We start from the raw sequence: 19,537 nt of genomic DNA on the forward strand, positions 1-19,537 counted from the left end.
GGATTAACCACTTATGAAGCTAGTATGAAAACAAAGTAGTAAAATCAACTGTAACTGCAATAATTAGATAAGGGATACACAAAATAAAAAGCTGTAAAATACGATATCAAAAACATACAACACTGGGGATGGGTAGTAAAAATACAGTGCATTTAGAATGCCATCTAACTTAAATCACTATCAAAATAAATTGCTACACACACACACACACACACACACACATACACACACACTCTTATATATGAATATCATGGTAACCATAAAACAATATCTTAAAATACACACAAAAAAATGAGAATATCTAAACATAAAACTAAAAGAAAGTCATCAAACCACAAAGAAAGACAGCAAGCAGGAACAGAGAACTATAAAAACAACCAGAAAAAAAGACTAAACAAAATGGCAATAAGTACCTATCTATCAATAATTACCTTAAATGTAAATACTAAATCCTTCAATAAAAAGACATAGGGTGGCTAAATGGATAAAAAGAACAAGACCCAGGGGCGCCTAGGTGGCTATCAGTTAAGCATCTGACTTCAGCTCTGGTTATGATTTCACGGTTTGTGAGTTCAGGCCCCACATCAGGTTCTGTGCTGACAGCTCAGAGCCTGAGCCTACTTCGAATTCTGTGTCTCCCTCTCTCTCTGCCCCTCTCCCACGTGTGCTCTGTGTCTCTCTCAAAAATAAACATTAAGAAAACAAGAGGAAGATAGCAGCACAGGAGGATGCTGGGCTCACCGCGTCCTGCTGATCACTTAGATTCCACCCACACCTGCCTAAACAACCCAGAAAACTGCCAGAAGACTAGCAGAATGGATTCTCTGAAGGCAAGCGCAGACGAGAGGCCCACAGAAGAGGGTAGGAAGGGTGGAGAGGCAGTGCACGTACACGGACTGGGGACTGGCATGAGGGAGCCGGGGCGGAGGGGCAGCCCACCAGCAAAGCAGAGACCCCAGCCCCCAGTCTGGCTTTCAAAAGCAGAGGCGCTGGACAGAGTGTGTTCTGACAACAAGCTGGACTTAACATCTGGAAGGTTATAGGTAACAGCTCTGCTCAGAGAGCAGGAGAGCTGGAGGACAAGGGGAGGGAGAGTTGTTGAGCCCCGGACGACAGAGCTCAGCTTGGCGGGGAACAAAGGCTCTTGCCAGCACCATCTCCCTCGCCCATCCCCTGCTAACATCCCAAAGGGAACCAGTTCCTGTCAGGGAACTTGCTTGCACTGTGCAAACACCCAAAGCTGTGCTTCTGTGGATACATCCCTCCAGTGGCAGGTCTGACTCCCTCCTGGTGCCGCAGGGCCCCTCCCAAAGCGGATCTCTGAAGGAAAAGCGAGCTGAGACTGCCCCTCCCGGCCCTGTGCACCTTGCCGATCCACCCCAGCTAATACGCCAGATCCCCAGCACCACAAGCCTGGCAGTGTGCAAGTAGCCCAGACGAGCCACACCACCCCACAGTGAATTCCGCCCCTAGGAGAGGGGAAGAGAAGGTACACACCAGTCTGACTGTGGCCCCAGTGGTGGGTTGGGAGCAGACATCAGGTCTGACTGCAGCCCCCCCCACCAACGCCAGTTATTCAAAACAGCACAGGGGAAGTGCCCTGCAGTTCCGCAACACTCCAGGGACTATCCAAAATGACGAAACGGAAGAATTCCCCTCAAAAGAAACTCTAGGAAATAGCCACAGCTAACGAACTGATCAAAAACGATTTAAACAATATAAAAGAAAGTGAATTTTGAATAATAGTCATAAAATTAATCACTGGTCTTGAAAACAGTATAGAGGACAACAGAGAATCTATTGCTACAGAGATCAAGGGACTAAGGAACAGCCAAGAGGAACTAAAAATGCTATTAATGAGCTGCAAAATAAAATGGAGGTGACCACAGCTCGGATTGAAGAAGGCAGAGGAGAGAATAGGTGAACTAGAAGATAAAGTTGTGGAAAAAGAGGAAGCTGAAAAAAAGATTACAAAAATCCAGGAGTATGAGGGGAAAATTAGAGAAATAAGTGATCCGCTAAAGAGAAATAATCTACACATAATTGGTATCCCAGAGGAGGAAGAGAGAGGGAAACGTGCTGAAGGTGTACTTGAAGAAATAATAGCTGAGAAACTTCCCTGATCTGGGGAAGGAAAAAGGCAATGAAATCCAAGAGGCACAGAGAACTGCCTTCAGATGTAACTTGAATTGATCTTCTGCACGACATATCATAGTGAAACTGGCAAAATACAAGGATAAAGAGAAAATTCTGAAAGCAGCTAGGGATAAACGTGTTCTAACATATAAGGGAGACCGATAAGACTCTTGAAAGATCTCTCTACTGAAACTTGGCAGGCCAGAAAGGTATGGCAGGAAATCTTCAATGTGATCAACAGAAAAAAATATGCAGCTGAGAATCCTTTATCCAGCAAATCTGTCATTTAGAATAGGAGAGATAAAGGTCTTCCCAAACAAACAAAAACTGAAGGAATTCATCACCACTAAACCAGCCCTACAAGAGATCCTAAGGGGGATCCTGTGAGACAAACTACCAGAGACATCGCTACAAGCATGAAACCTACAGTAATCACAATGACTCTAAACCCATATCTTTCTATAATAACACTGAATGTAAATGGACTAAATGCGCCAACAAAAAGACACAGGGTATCAGAATGGATAAAAAAACAAGACCCATCTATTTGCTGTCTACAAGAGACTCATTTTAGACCTGAGGACACCTTCAGATTGAAAGTGAGGGGATGGAGAACTATTTCTCATGCTACCGGAAGTCAAAAGAAAGCTGGAGTAGCCATACTTATATCAGACAAACGAGACTTTAAATTAAAGGCTGTAACAAGAGATGAAGAAGGGCATTATATAATAATTATAGGCTCTATCCGTCAGGAAGAGCTAACAATTATAAATGTCTATTCACCGACACGGGAGCCCCCAAATATATAAAACAATTACTCATAAATATAAGCAACCTTATTGATAAGAATGTGGTAATTGCAGGGGACTTTAACACCCCACTTACAGAAATGGATAGATCATCTAGACACACGGTCAATAAAAAAACAAGGGCCCTGAATGATACATTGGATCAGATGGACTTGACAGATATATTTAGAACTCTGCATCCCAAAGCAACAGAATATACTTTCTTCTTGAGTGCACATGGAACATTCTCCAAGATAGATCACATACAGGGTCACAAAACAGCCCTTCATAAGTATACAAGAATTGAGATCATACCATGCATACTTTCAGACCACAAGGCTATGAAACTTGAAATCAACCAAAGGAAAAAGTCTGGAAAACCTCCAAAAGCATGGAGGTTAAAGAACACCCTACTAAAGAATGAATGGGTCAACCAGGCAATCAGAGAAGAAATTAAAAAATATATGGAAACAAACGAAAATGAAAATGAAACAAATGAAAATGAAAATACAACAATCCAAATGCTTTGGGATGCAGCAAAGGCAGTCCTGAGAGGAAAATACATTGCAATCCAGGCCTATCTCAGGAAACAAGAAAAATCCCAAATACAAAATCTAACAGCACACCTAAAGGAAATAGAAGCAGAACAGCAAAGACACGCTAAACCCAGCAGAATAAGAGAAATAACAAAGATCAAAGCAGAAATAAACAATACAGAATCTAAAAAAACTGTAGAGCAGATCAATGAAACCAAGAGTTGTTTTTTTGAAAAAAATAAACAAAATTGATAAACCTCTAGCCAGGCTTCTCAAAAAGAAAAGGGAGAGGACCCAAATAGATAAAATCATGAATGAAAATGGAATGATTACAACCAATCCCTCAGAAATACAAGCAATTATCAGGGAATACTATGAAAAATTATATGCCAACAAAATGGACAACCTGGAAGAAATGGACAAATTCCTAAACACCCACACACTTGCAAAACTCAATCAGAAGGAAATAGAAAGCTTGAATAGACCCATAACCAGCGAAGAAATTGAATCAGTTATGAAAAATCTCCCAACAAATAAGAGTCCAGGACCAGATGGCTTCCCTGGGTAATTCTACCAAACATTTAAAGCAGAGATAATACCTATCCTTCTCAAGCTATTCCAAAAAGTAGAAAGGGAAGGAAAACTTCCAGACTCATTCTATGAAGCCAGTATTACTTTGATTCCTAAACCAGAGACCCAGTAAAAAAAGAGAACTACAGTCCAATATCCCTGATGAATATGGATGCAAAAATTCTCAATAAGATACTAGCAAATCGAATTCAACAGCTTATAAAAAGAATTATTCACCATGATCAAGTGGGATTCATTCCTAGGATGCAGGGCTGGTTCAACATTCGCAAATCAATCAATGTGATACATCACATTAATAAAAGAAAAGATAAGAATCATATGAATCTGTCAATCGATGCAGAAAAAGCATTTGACAAAATTCAGCATTCTTAATAAAAACCCTTGAGAAAGTCGGGATAGAAGGAACATACTTAAACATCATAAAAGCCATCTATGAAAAGCCCACAGCTAACATCATCCTCAATGGGGAAAAACTGAGAGCTTTTTCCCTGAGATCAGGAACACGACAAGGATGTCCACTCACACCGCTGTTGTTTAACATAGTGTTGGAAGTTCTAGCGTCAGCAATCAAACAAAAGGAAATCAAAGGCATCAAAATTGGCAAAGATGAAGTTAAGCTTTCATGTTTTGCAGATGACATGATATATTACATGGAAAATCTGACAGATTCCACCCAAAGTCTGCTAGAACTGATACATAAATTCAGCAAAGTTGCAGGATACTAAGTCAATGTACAGAAATCAGTTGCATTCTTATACACTAATAATGAAGCAACAGAAAGACAAATAAAGAAACTGATCCCATGCACAACTGTACCAGAATCATCAAATACCTAGGAATAAATCTAACCAAAGATGTAAAAGATATGTATGCTGAAAACTATAGAAAGCTTATGAAGGAAATTGAAGAAGACATAAAGAAATGGAAAAACATTATGTGCTCATGGGTCGGAAAAATAAATATTGTCGAAATGTCAATACTACCCAAAGCTATCTACACATTCAATGAAATCCCAATCAAAACTGCACCAGCATTCTTCTCGAAGCTAGAACAAGCAATCCTAAAATTCGTACGGAACCACAAAAAAGCCCGAATAGCCAAAGTAATTTTGAAGAAGACCAAAGCAGGAGGCATCACAATCCCAGACTTTAGCCTCTACTACAAAGCTGTAATCATCAAGACAGCATGTATTGGCACAAAACAGACACATAGACCAGTGGAATAGAATAGAAACCCCAGAACTAGACCCACAAAAGTATGGCCAACTAATCTTTGACAAAGCAGGAAAGAATATCCAATGGAAAAAAGACAGTCTCTTTAACAAATGGTGCTGGGAGAACTGGACAGCAACATGCAGAAGGTTGAAACTAGACCACTTCCTACACCATTCACAAAAATAAACTCAAAATGGATAAAGGACCTGAATGTGAGACAGGAACCCATCAAATCCCTAGAGGAGAAAGCAGGAAAAGACCTCTCTGACCTCAGCCACAGCAATTTCTTACTTGACACATCCCCAAAGGCAATGGAATTAAAAGCAAAAATGAACTATTGGTACCTCATGAAAATAAAAAGCTTTTGCACAGCAAAGGACACAATCAACAAAACTAAAAGGCAACCAACGGAATGGGAAAAGATATTTGCAAATGACATATTGGACAAAGGGCTAGTATCCAAAACCTATAAAGAGCTTACCAAACTCCACACCCAAAAAACAAACAATCCAGTGAAGAAATAATCCAGTGAAGAAATGGGCAGAAAACATGAATAGACCCTTCTCTAAAGAAGACATCTGGATGGCCAACAGGCACATGAAAAGATGCTCAACGTCACTCCTCATCAGGGAAATACAAATCAATACCACACTCAGATATCACCACACGCCAGTCAGAGTGGCCAAAATGAACAAATCAGGAGACTATACATGCTGGAGAGGATGTGGAGAAACGGGAACCCTCTTGCACTGTTGGTGGGAATGCAAACTGGTGCAGCTGCTCAGGAAAACAGTGTGGAGGTTCCTCAAAAAATTAAAAATACACCTACCCTATGACCCAGCAGTAGCACTGCTAGGAATTTACCCAAGGGATACAGGAGTACTGATGCATACGGGCACTTGTACCCCAATGTTTATAGCAGCACTCTCAACAATAGCCAAATTATGGAAAGAGCCTAAATGTCCATCAACTGATGAATGGATAAAGAAATTGTGGTTTATATACACAATGGAGTACTATGTGGCAATGAGAAAGAATGAAATATGTCCCTTTGTAGCAACGTGGATGGAACTGGAGAGTGTGATGCTAAGTGAAATAAGCCAGGCAGAGAAAGACAGATACCATATGTTTTCACTCCTATTGTGGATCCTGAGAAACTTAACAGAAACTCATGGGGGAGGGGAAGGAAAAAAAAGAGGTTAGAGTGGGAAAGAGCCAAAGCATAAGAGACTGAGAACAAACTGAGGGTTGATGGGGAGTGAGAGGGAGGGGAGGGTAGATGATTGGTATTGAAGAGGGCATCTTTTGGGATGAGCACTGGGTGTTGTATGGAAACCAATTTGACAATAAATTTCATATACTAAAAAAAAAAGAAAACAAACTGAGGGTTGTTGGGGGGGGTGGGCTAAATGGGCGAGGGCATTAAGGAGGGCATTTTTTGGGATGAGCACTGGCTGTTATATCTAAGTGATGAATCACTAAGTTCTATTCCTGCAATCATTATTACACTATATGTTAACTAACTTGGATGTAAATTTTAAAAAATAAAAATTAAGATAAAATAAAAGAAAGAATGTAAGAAAAAATTAAACAAAAAAACATTAAAAAAATTTTTTTAAAATCCTATTAAGCATCTTATCCAACCACAACAGTATGAAAGCAGAAATCACCTTCAAGAAACAACTGGAAAAAAACAAAACACATAGAGACCACACAACAGGCTACTAAACAACCAATGGATTAACAATAACAACAAAAGAAGCAGCCAAAACCAAAATACCTGGAAACAAATAAAAATGAAAACACAACACTCTAGTCCATATTACCCAAAGCAACCTACAGATTCACTGCAATCCCTATCAACATTTCAATGGCATTTTTCACAGAATTAAAATGAACAATCCTAAAATTCTTTTGGAAGCACACAAGAACCCAAATAGCCAAAGCAATATTAAGAAAGAAGAACAAAGCTAGAGGCATGATGCTCCCTGATTTCAAACTATACTACAAAGCTATTGCGATCAGAACATTATGGTACTGGCACAAAACAGACACACAGATCAAGAAAACAAAACAGAGAGGTCAAAAATACATACATATTTATATGATCAATTAATTTATGAGAAAGGAGGCAAGAATATACAACAGGGAAAGGACAGTCTCTTTAACAAATGGCATGGGAAACCTGGATAGCTACTTGCAAATGAATGAAACTGGACTGCATCTTAAGGCATATGCAAAATAACTTAAAATGGATTAAAGATTTGAACATAAGACCTAACGCCATAAAAATCCAAGGAGAAAACATAGGTGATAACCACCTCGACATTGGTCTTAGTGATATTTTTTGGATTTGACTCCAAAGGCAAGAACAACAAAAGCAAAAATAAACAAATGAGAGTATAGCAAATGAACAAGTTTTTGCAAGTGAAGGAAATTGTCAACAAAATGAAAACGTACTGTGCTAAATAGGAGAGAATACTTGACATTCATATTTTACAAAAACAGCTAATATCCAATATATATATAGAACTCACCCAACTCCAAGGCAAAAAAATTAAAAATAGGCAGAAGATCTGAGTAGACATTTTTTCTACAGCCAAAACGCACATGAAAACATGCTCAACATCACTAATTATCAGGAAAATGCAAATTAAAACCACAATAAGATCATTTCACACCTTCCAGACTGACTAACCCCACCCCACACACATACACACACAAACACAAACACACAAAATAACAAGTATTGGTGAGGATGTGGAGAAAAGGAAACCTTCATTCACTGTTCGTAGGAATTAGTGCTACCACTATGGAAAACAGTACAGAGGTTTCTCAAGAAATTAAAAAAAGAACTACTGTACAATTCAGCAATTCCACTTCTGTGTATTTATCCAAAGAAAACAAAAAAACTAACTTGAAAAGATATGTGTACCCCTATGTTCATTGCAGCTTAATTTACAATAGCCAAGATATGGAAGCAACCTAAATGTCCATCTATAGATGAAGGGATAAATATGTGGTATGGGTATACAATGGAATACTACTCAGCCATTAAATAGAAGAAAAACTTGCCATTTGTGACAACATGGATGGAGCTTCAAGGTACTATGCTAAGTGAAATGAGTCAGACAAATACCCTATGATTTCACTTACACGTAGAATCTAAAACACAAAACAGATGAACAAAACAAAGCAAAACCCGACTCACAGATACAGAAGACCAATGGTTGCAAGAAGAGAGTGAGTTTTGGGGGTGGATAAAATGGGTGAAGGGCATCTAGAAGAACAGACTTCCAATTATAAGATAAATAAGTCATGGGAATGTAAGTCATGGGGAATATAGACGATATTATTTATTAACTTTGTATGGTGACATATGGTAACTAGACTTATCATGGTGATCATTTCAGAATGTATATAAATGTCAAATCACTACGTTGAAACCTGAAACTAACATCAATTATACTTCAATAACAACAAAAAATGAAATACTGCTTCAAAGCTGGTATATACACAATTAAGTCCCATTTGTGAAAAGTTACATTCCACAGGAAGGTAAAGGTACACTAATATCAGGAAGCTATAATCCACACAGTTTACCTTATCTTTTTTCTTTCCACTCGTAAAATAAATGAAAAAATTTAACTTTTGAGATCATTTAAAATTGTATTCTTTAAAGGAAATAAAGGCAAAGTCCATTTTGAAAAAGAACTGTGTTTAAACGAAAGTGCCTTAAAGAAATTTCAATGCTTCTCTAGAGTTTAAAAATAAACAAAGAGAAGGAGGAAAAAAGAGAAAGCAGTCAGAACCCTGTGAATATAACACAACCTCAAAATTCAAGGTGAAGTTCACAGCTTGTTATATAACACTGTCAAGCCTCTTACTCCAGCAGAGTTCTTGGTAAATCAGTTTCAGCTTCCAGACATTCCATAAAGCCTGTGCTCTACCAACGAGATGAAATCTGGAGTCAGCACAATTAGGACGGTGGTACAATACTCAATCAACAAACTTGAGTAAATAATTGAATCACACACTTACCACTGACATTCCATCTGTTTTTTACACTATGCTACATGCTTGCAATTCCCTGGCAACAGTGTGAACTACATCTCAAGTCACTGGTCTAAGGCCATCTGCCAGCTTTCCCCTTTCTTCTCCCAGTGTAAAGGAAGTTAAAAAATAAATAAATATAATCATAACAATAAAAGAAAGAATGAGAAGCCAAGTAGTTCATAAATAGATTTCACCAGGTAATTACTGGATGTGATTTAGGAGAGTGTGTAAGTAAACTTCAAGCACTTAACAGTTAACAGCTCCAGGGCAAGGATGCAATGCCCGTCACTTGTTGTTAACAGAGGCCCATCACCCTTAGTTGCAGTATCAATTCACAATTTAATAAACATATTAAAATAAAAATTTAATAAACCCAAGGACAGTTTTTTTCACAGAAAACAAGGCAGAAGAAAAGAAACTCATACAACATTTGAAGTTTTTAAAGATACACATTCTATAAATTAATGAAGTCATTAGCCGTACAAAATTTGACATTTGAGTGTGCAGAGATTGAAAAAAGAAGGAGCCACAAGTCGCATGGTAGGAAATAAATCTATAGCTTATTTAACTTTCACAAATTTCAAACATAATCATAAAAATCTTTCAAGATTAAAGAACTAAAAAAATGAATTTAACATGAATCCTTCCCTAAGTTACCCAGATAATTTTTATTGGATAAATTTTTCCAGAAAACTGCTTTAAGCTCTCCCTTAATTTTGGACATTCAGCTGGAGTTTCGACTCTAAAGTGTTTCAATGTACAGCAAAGTACAATGTTTGCAGGGATGCGTGATGACCAATAAAATTATTAGAATAATTTAAATGCTTGATTTCTTCATCAGCCTGAGTGCTTTCCATGATTATGATGTACACGTATGAAGTAGCGAGTGCCCCCAAATGAAACTGTTCCTATTAAGCATATGCTAAATCAACACCACTCTATATCTGAGCACAAATGAAGATAAAACACTCAACATTATGATTCAATTAAAAACCTCCAAGATACGTTACCTGCCGCCTCGAGCACTGAAAGGCACTACATGGATTCCCAGAGGCCCTCCATCGTTGGGGACTTGTACGAGCTTTACCATATCACTGTGAGACAATGATGAATGAGGGAGCATGAACATGTACTGTAAACAAACCAAAACCAAAACCAAACAAAACAAAAAAACTGCTACAACACAGACACACAACAACAAAAGAGAACAAAACGAAAATCCCACCAAGCACACACACATACATGTACACATTCTGGAATAGAAGCATGGTGATGAAAGCGACATTAAACACTACATACCTGAACACTAGCCTGATGGCATGCAGAGAGAGCAATCAGCAGAAATAACTGCATTAAAATGACACAGAACCATTTCTCTCGGACCACACACTGTTCTATGTGTAATACAAGTACACATTTTGTAAGTCAGAACTCTAGATTTCCATGAAAAATTTTCCACCGCAGTATTTATTTCAAGGACAATATAGATTAAATGAGTAAAGGTGTTTTGGCTGCAGAGCACATTAAAATTTACAAAGTGCTCCTGCATATGTCACATTATTGCTCCTTCCAATAACTCAATGAGGTAAAAGCTTTTGCTTCTGTAGGTGACAGTCCACATGTGATCCAGCCATCTTTACATCCCACTGTTCCACCATTAATTCAGTCACCATTTCCTACTTCTCTAAGTGTAACTGCAACACCGGGTATGAAACTCCTTTCTCAAAGCCAGCAGGTACCTGCTAAAAATCAAATAATTTTGGGGCACCTGGGTGGCTCAGTCAGTTGGGCGACCAACTTCAGCTCAGGTCATGATCTCACGGTTTGTGAGTTTGAGCCCCGCATCAGGCTGTGTGCTGACAGCTCAGAGCCTGGAGCCTGCTTCAGAGTCTGTGTCCCCTTCTCTCTCTGCCCTTCCCCAACTTGTGCTCTGTCTCTCTATGTCTCTCAAAAAATAAATAAATGTAAAAAAAATTTTTTTCTAATAAAAATCAAATAATTTTCATAAGTGTTTGTAATTGAGCTTTAAAGTCATGAAGAGATATAGAAGTAACATGAAGTTACTTCTATTACATAACTAAAGTACTTTACTATTAATATAATAAGCCAGAGTTTAATGAAAACTGGTTTAACTTAGAGAATGTAAATTTTCTAAACCTTTTATGAGATTTCACTTCCTTTATAGATTTTTCCGTGTGTGTGTGTGTGCGTGTGTATGTGTAGTGCACAGAAATCTAAGCAGGTCTTATCTGACAATTTCTGAAACTAGTATTTCAATTAAATATCTAGTTGAAGCAATGTGGACAACTATAAAGGAAATGCTAATTCTTCAATTATATTACTTAAATAAAAAATAAAGTTATGCTACATACTATTAATGTCCTGACTATATAATATAAAGACTAAAGAAAATTAAAGATAGTGATATCAAACAAATCAAAACAAAATTGAGAATACACGCATATATTTAATCACATACACTAATTAGGAAAAAATTAGAATCCTGCCATACTGCCAAAATATTTACTAATGTAATACTATTCAAGTGAACTTTTAATTTTTTATATTTTCATAGAATTTCACATCTTAGATATTTAATATCATTTGAACATCTATTTAATGATTAGCTTGTCAATTGAGAATATAACTTATAAATTTATTTTATTCCACATTCTTTCTTAAAAGAACTAGGACATGGCAAGTCTTCTCAAATGTAACAGAGACTGCTGGTTGCTATCTGTCTAAACATAACCTGGTTCTCGAAACTGTTACTCTCACTGACAGCAGTTTTTTGAGAGCCTTCCCTTGAAACACCAAGAAAAGACAGAGTTAAGAGTTTAAATGTTGATATCTAGGCCCTTTCAACTTTTACCCAAAGTCAAAAAAAAATTTCAGAATGACTGCCCTCCCTGGTCTAAGCTACCAAGGGAAGAAGTCCTAAAAACACCTTCCATTTAAACATGCCAATATTTAAGACAATTGTAAAGCTGAAATAATGTAAAGTTTTTCTTCTTCCTTTTATACCTAAAACCATGTTCAAGGTCCCTAACCTATGATTCGAATTTTTCAACAAATAGAGATTTCAACAAATCTCTCAAGAGACATTCGATTTTTCCAAATCAAAAAAATATACTAACATGACTAATGCTTACATGATCCAACTGGTTTTTCAAGTAAAGTAGATCTACACATTTTGTTTTTAATTTAGCAAAGTTGAGGAACGAACAAATGGCCAAAACAATGACATACAAAGCAATTTGAAAACAGTTACAGTGCTGTTAAGATGACATTGTCAATCAAATACTATTTTATATTATAATTTAATAGTATTTGCCAAGGCATGAAACTCAGGACAGAACATGTGAATTTCCATGCTATACTTCTTACATTAGATAATTAACTCAATAGATGAAAGATGCTCTTTGGAAAACAAACCAATGCAACGCATGGTTTTAACTAAGCACAAACATTCCGCATGCCATATGCTTTTGGAATACTTGCTGCTATCAGTGATGCTACATGTATATTACAAATTCAGTTAAAAACATCAGTAACTTACTCCAGGGAAAAGCTGGGTATATTCTCCAAACCGGTATCAGCATGTCCAACAGGTTCAACACGACTGTTGTCTTCTTCTGTCCCATCCTCATCCTAGAGACACACAGCACAAATAGAAGCACACTCTGTGTTACATTTACTTCCATAATGTGAAAGGAAACTGGATAAAACTGGAGTTTGATAGACATTATGATCATGTTAACTGGGTCCTTCCTCCAGAGAGGATGACCTTTAATGATAAGATGGGTAGATGTATATGAAAAGCTGTATTTTAAAGTAAGTTTCCTGAGTTAGCATACCCCAGGAAGTGGGCAAGACACAACTAAAATAAGAAAAGAACTTCTACTTATGTGAACTTTCTTAACATTTTCATTTCACTTTTTGGTGTATGTTTTTGGAAGTAATTATACATTACTACAATGTTATGTTAATAAATAAATGTATAGGATATAGGTAATACGTTTAACATTTTTACTAATCCAAACAGTTGAGACCATTAAAAACCTTAACAACTACCAAACGCTTCAAAGGTCCCCAGTTCCTACTAAACCAGATTTGTCAAAATGAGCATGCAGTATGTACAATCCTAGACTCAAATCCTTCATCCTCTGAAATTTCACATAAACTTACCGTAGGCCAAATGTCTGATTATGTACTTCTGTTATGAAGTACTAAGCCTAGAAAAAGGCACAAACAGCAAAATAATCAAACCACCACTTTTGTATTCCTCCTTTTAAAATGAAATATTATGTAAAAGTTATGGTCCCACATGTTGTAGAAATTGGGTAAGTACAAATGTACTACAAAACACGAACGTGGAATAAATGTGATGGCTCATAAAAATAAATGAACTGCCACTCATGGATATGCTTACTTTATAACCTTGGCCATTGTCTTTCAATTAAAGAGTTCACTAACAGTAGAGTTGGCTTTTCAGGATCATTTGAATAATGGTAAACATGCCTGACTGATATCAGTGGTCTTATTAATCAAATTAGTAACACTTGGAATCTCTAATCATAGTCACTAAGAGGCTTAGTGTGCTTTACCTTGGATCCACAGTGCCTGGTATCCAGTAGATACCCTAAATATTTTGCTAATAAAAACAAAATCATCCCTAGAAATCTCTGGGGTATTAAGTTTCAAAACACAAAATAATAAAATTTATTTAATCCATTTCTTGGAAGTTTATACATATAACTTATATATACATGTAATTTGTTAGTCTATCCTTTCTTCTACATATAAATTTGATAACAGTGATTTTCTATGTGAATTTATTAAACCACCTATATAGGAGTCCACCATTAAAGATAAATTTTATATTTTCAACCGTGTACTTGAGAGACTCATAGAAATTTAAAGGCCATCAACAAAGACACCAATGGACAAAATGATAAGCCAAGGCCCTAGGTTCCACACACTGTTAAACAATATGTTAAATTCTTCAAGCACTATTAAGGCAACGCAGAGCAGTTGGTAATACCCAATTGACATTTCCTCTGAGAATCTGCCAAAATAAGAAGCTGGATGCACCGAATTTTTCTGTAAGTTGTGGATAGGTTCCATGTGTCCTCAGTGGTGGTGCACTGCATGAAACCAAAGTAGTTGAAGACTGATGATCCTATGTTTTAAGAGGCTCTAATACACACTTCTTAGTCATCTCTTAAGCACAAGCACACAATACATTTCAAAGGTTAACCAGCATCTTGAACCTGCCTACAAACCACACTTCACATGTAAACAAGAACTCCTATAAGTATGCTTTTCCATTGGCAATGAGGATAGGGAGGAGAATAAAGTGTTTATAAATTAGATGGAAAACATAAAAATAATCTTTCAAGTTAAAAACATTTTGTTTCAGGATCCATTAATAATTTACACACTATGAAATGCCACCATAATGTATAACCAGTGAAACACCTAGGTTGTACTATGAAACAGCCACATAAATGAAATGCCCCGAACTACAGTGATAAAACAGTAGCTGATAATTCACATATTCATTGTTCCCATAGTGGCCATTATCGGGCCCCCACGAGCATGTAGAATATTATTTCATGCAGCTGCATATGGTGTTCAGTTTAGATCACAACACTCACTGCCCTGAGGCTGAGCTGCTATTGCTGTGGGAACCACAACTTAAAATTTCCCAGCTTCGGGATGTGTAAATATCAGTTCCTGTATTGCTTTATTTTGTTGTTTTGTACTTTTAAAAAGCTGTGATTGAACATAGTTGCTTTTAGCATGAGTTATTTACTGAATTCCATTACAGACATAGAAAATGAAACTATTATTTATCCCAAATCAATATTAAAGGCCTAAAATAATAATTCAAACTACACAATGTTAAAAAATTTCCAGGTGAGAAAATACATTTTTTATCCTTTCCCTTCTCTCCATTTTATAGTAGAATGTAGCGGTTAAGAGCCAGGGTTCAAGAATCAAACAGATTTGGGTGTGAGTACTCATTTGCCAATTTTATATCCTTAGGCAATTTACATACCCCTTTTGTATTTCTATGTCTTCTTCTGTAAAACAGAAACAATAAAAACATCTTCTTCTTAGGACTATTGAGAGGGATAAGAGAATCCATAAAATAGCCATAACATGGTGCCTAACACATAGTAATTGCCCAATAAATGTTAGCTGTTATTGAAAAGAGAAATAAATAATATATGACATAAAACATACCTCAAATAAATGATTCAAGGCAGTGTTACACAACTATAATTTAAGAGTATATATTCACCTATTCATACCTTATACCTTACAAGTTAATATTAAACATACTACCTACTCAAATAGAAAATATATCATCCACATTTTAGAAACGTTCATAAAACCTGACATTTGTTGTGCTTTGCTATATACAAAGTACCTTCATTATAAAAGGTCTTTGAAATGAGAAAACATATGGAAAATATAAACAACTAAATGCAGTACACAATCAAATAAATGGCATGAGGAAGAAAGCATTATGGGTTAGGCTGAGGAAATTTGCAGAGAAAAAAACTAGATGTCAAGAACTGTGAAGAGTCTATGGTTTTGCCCTACTTGAAAGATCCTAACTTAGCCTGCATAGCTTCATGGATGCTAGCAGAAAAAACGAGACCCCTGGGTCAGAGACAGAGGGCAGTTCATTACAGCAGTAGTCAGAGTATCATCCTTCTATGCACTGGTTTCTCCAGTTGAAATTCTCACAAAGTGATGAGAAGAGAACCGGGGAACACTGGCACACACAGAAGGAACCTGAGCTTAGGGGACCCAAATACCTTACACAGGTAGTAATCATGTCTGCCCATTGCTCTGGAAGAGGACACTATACCTATCTACCAAGGCCGTCTGCTGTATAGACATCCTTAAAGGGAAAATCCAAGATGAAGGCCTCTCTCTGCTCTCAAGATATTCAAAAATGGAGGAGAACAATGGACAACACAATTTAAGCATTGCCAAATGGTACCATTTGTATGATTGCTAGCAAACCAAAAGTAGAAATATCATTAACAGATACTCTATGATAATAATGCCTTCTTTTACAAATTTTTCTCATGTTTATTTATTTTTAAAGAGAGAGTGAGTGAGCAAGGGAGGAGTGGAGAGAGAGAGTGAGAGACACACAAGCAGGCTCTGTACTGGGGCTCGATATCAGGAACCATAAGATCATGACCTGAGCTGAGATCAAGTATCAGACGTTTAAACCAACTGACCCACCGAGACACCCCAACAATGCCTTTATAAAGTAACGTGAAATTCTACTCTATAATAAAGTCATACCTTTCACACTAAAAGAAAAAAATTTTTCAGTGAATTCTGTGTTCAACCAAACAACTAAAGAAAAATCAAGAATGAAATTTGAAACAAATGCAAAGTCTTTACTTCCGATGGACCCTTTCATAGGAAGCTATTTTTGGATGTGCACCAGAAAAATCCAAGAAATTCAATAAAGCAGTGGACAGAACTCAAGGAAAGCCCCAGCATAAGGCGAAAAGACAGCCCAGAGAAGCAGAAGCCAATTGTGATTAGAGCAAAAGGATAGAGAAGTCTGGAAAGTCAATCTGCATGAAAAAAATAAATTAATAATTGGTCTGATGTTTTTGAACATTTGGAGAATATTTTGACAGACCTGATGGAGAATGTGGGGGGAATTTTTCAGAAATATACAGATAAAATAAATTTTGAAAAGGTCAAAGCAGTGGACTCCAGGAACAACAAAGGAAAATGTGTAGGAAAGAATATTTCATCAGAGTACCTACTTACTTATGCAGTGAGCCACAAGTTACTATATAATGTGAGGCTTGCTATTACTTTAACTTAGATGATAGGGAGAAAATGGGGACATGGAAAGTAAAAGTGGCATAAAAGGAAAAACCATCTTCCACAGTGACAAGTCAACAGATGTTAATAACTGGTAACCAGGAAAAAGCAACATAAATATTTTATTTAGAAATATGGGAGTAAATACCTGAAAAAAATATCTGCATGAAATAGTCCCTCTGAGGAGACAGACTGGGAAAATCAGGAGGAGCAGAATAGAGAGTACTCATTTTTTCATTAGAAACCTTCCAGTATTGTTTATATATTTTTATTCTGACTACATATTTGAAATGCCCAAAGGACCTAAGGCAGGAAACCCAACGTTCCAGCAAGGCAGCATTCCGCTTTCATCTTTGGGAGCAGCAGACCACAGGGCTATCCAGGGGCTATTCTTGTGGGTCCCCGGTCCACAGCTCAGGTTCAGGAAAGGACACACATCAGAGGATGGCAAGCATCACCCTGGCTTAAAAGCCTCACGCCTCACAAAAGCTGGTACCTCAAAACAACACCATGCACAGAGCGGCTTGTCACATATTTACAGTTTTTTGAGTCCATGTGCAATTTACTAATCAGAGGTCACTTTTACCATAAAAAGATAGTTGATGGAAGCCTTTATCAGGTTTTCAGAAAAAGATGGCCCCAAACCCCTAAAGTTTAAATTCTCATGCAGAAGAAAGGAAAGATTTTGTTAACCTTTTACCTACCATATTGTATTGACTAAGCAATTTTTTTAAAAGATGGAGGAGCTCTAGTCAAAGGAGAGAAAAGAATAAGAGAAAATGAATACTTGATAAGCTTGGCTGAGGAGAAAGAGTTTTAGCCCAGGTTTGAAATGTGTATTAGGCAAGTGAGGGATAAAGACATATGAATTTATTTGTTCCCTGCTTCTAGGAAAAATTAATTATCTTACTCTCTTCCATACTATGAATGATATAAAGGCCAAGCCTCACTTGAAAAAGCCTCAATACAACCAATGGACAACACACTCTGAAATCACAAGCACTCCCATGAACTATGTGTTTAAGAATACTAAATTTGGCTAAACTAATGATCTTTTTAATTTCAAAAATTATCTAGTTGTATTTCTTCCTTCTTGAGTATTAAATATCTTCTCCATAGTCACAGATTTAATATATATATATGTGTGTGTGTGTGTGTGTGTGTGTGTGTGTATTTTCTCCGAAAACTCAAGTAGATGTCATTGCAAAGAAGTAAAGGATTTGTAATTGGAACACTTAAAAATTGAATGGTGCATCCATTGACCACCACATAAAGTAAGAGCAGAAATTTTGTAACTGGTTTGCTTATAAAGCAAGGAAATGAAAAGTACACTTTCTTCTTTACAGTAACATGATAAAACTTTATCTAGAAACCAATCACCTATATGTCTATATTTAAAGTCTAAGTTCCAAGGAATTAAAGATTTTGAATACATATGCCTACAATTTTAAAAAATAAGGTATCATTTTTAAAACATCTTATTAAAAGAACTAAAGTTATTTTGCCTCCTTAAATTTCCTGCACACCTATCTTTGATCTTTATATTTATGAAGCACAAAAGGAAATGAAAGTTCTGATGTTATCTTGTTAAACCAATTTACAATATTTTTCAAGTGTTTTTATTATTCTTAACAGTAAAATAATTTAATGGGCTCAATTATATTGCTACAAAAATGCTCAACTAAACAGTCTTTTTCACACTTCTTCGAGTGTCTCTAAGACTTTCCAAACTTAATGAGAGTCATGTTAACTACTAATGAGCTACAGCACCCAAAAAAATATTTACTTGGATGTTCACAGCATGAACTAAATCACTTTTTTGGGGGGATCACATTTGGCAAAAAATAATTCCAAGGAGAATCTCTTTCCATGTCCCCTAAGTATCGCAAATACAATTCCAGAAGGCTTTTGTGTTAATGTTGCCACACTTGATTAATTGGTCAAATCGCCAGGGAAAAGTAATTTCCCATCACATGTGGAAAACAATTGAAAACATCTGGGGGAGGGGGACTTCTCAACTGAAAATGATAAAGCTATGGCAACCTCCTAAACAAATAAAATCAGGAAATGGGTAATATAATTTTACTTCATGATCATTATATTCCACTTGAGTAAAAACATTTATGAAAAAAGCTAATTCAAATCCTTTAAGAATAGACAATGCTAGATAATAAGACCTTTTAAAATAAAAATATTTTTCTTGTACTTAGAGGGATATTAATAACCGTTCTACTTTTAAATGTAATACAGTTCATTATAACATAAACTGTACTCCACAGAACCCAGAGCTCAACACCAAATAACCGTGGGCTATATTAGGAATTACTCAGTACCTGTGATG

The 19,537-nt window shown here is 36.6% G+C and overlaps 1 protein-coding gene across 15 annotated transcripts in view; it reads right to left on the reverse strand.

Annotated features, from left to right (window-relative positions):
* The window catches only part of PARD3 (par-3 family cell polarity regulator), a 662,524-nt gene that overhangs the window by 284,713 nt on the left and 358,274 nt on the right, over positions 1-19,537 (reverse strand). For all 15 annotated transcript variants that reach the window (XM_049626966.1, XM_049626964.1, XM_049626959.1 and 12 more), the window contains 2 exons: positions 12,881-12,972; positions 10,332-10,415 (listed from right to left, as the gene is read on the reverse strand). In XM_049626966.1, the coding sequence (XP_049482923.1) occupies positions 10,332-10,415; positions 12,881-12,972 (176 nt within the window). The remainder of the gene's footprint in view (positions 1-10,331; positions 10,416-12,880; positions 12,973-19,537) is intronic.

Source organism: Panthera uncia, chromosome B4, assembly GCF_023721935.1.
Source record: "Panthera uncia isolate 11264 chromosome B4, Puncia_PCG_1.0, whole genome shotgun sequence".
In the NCBI taxonomy this organism is placed as follows: Eukaryota; Metazoa; Chordata; class Mammalia; order Carnivora; family Felidae; genus Panthera; species Panthera uncia.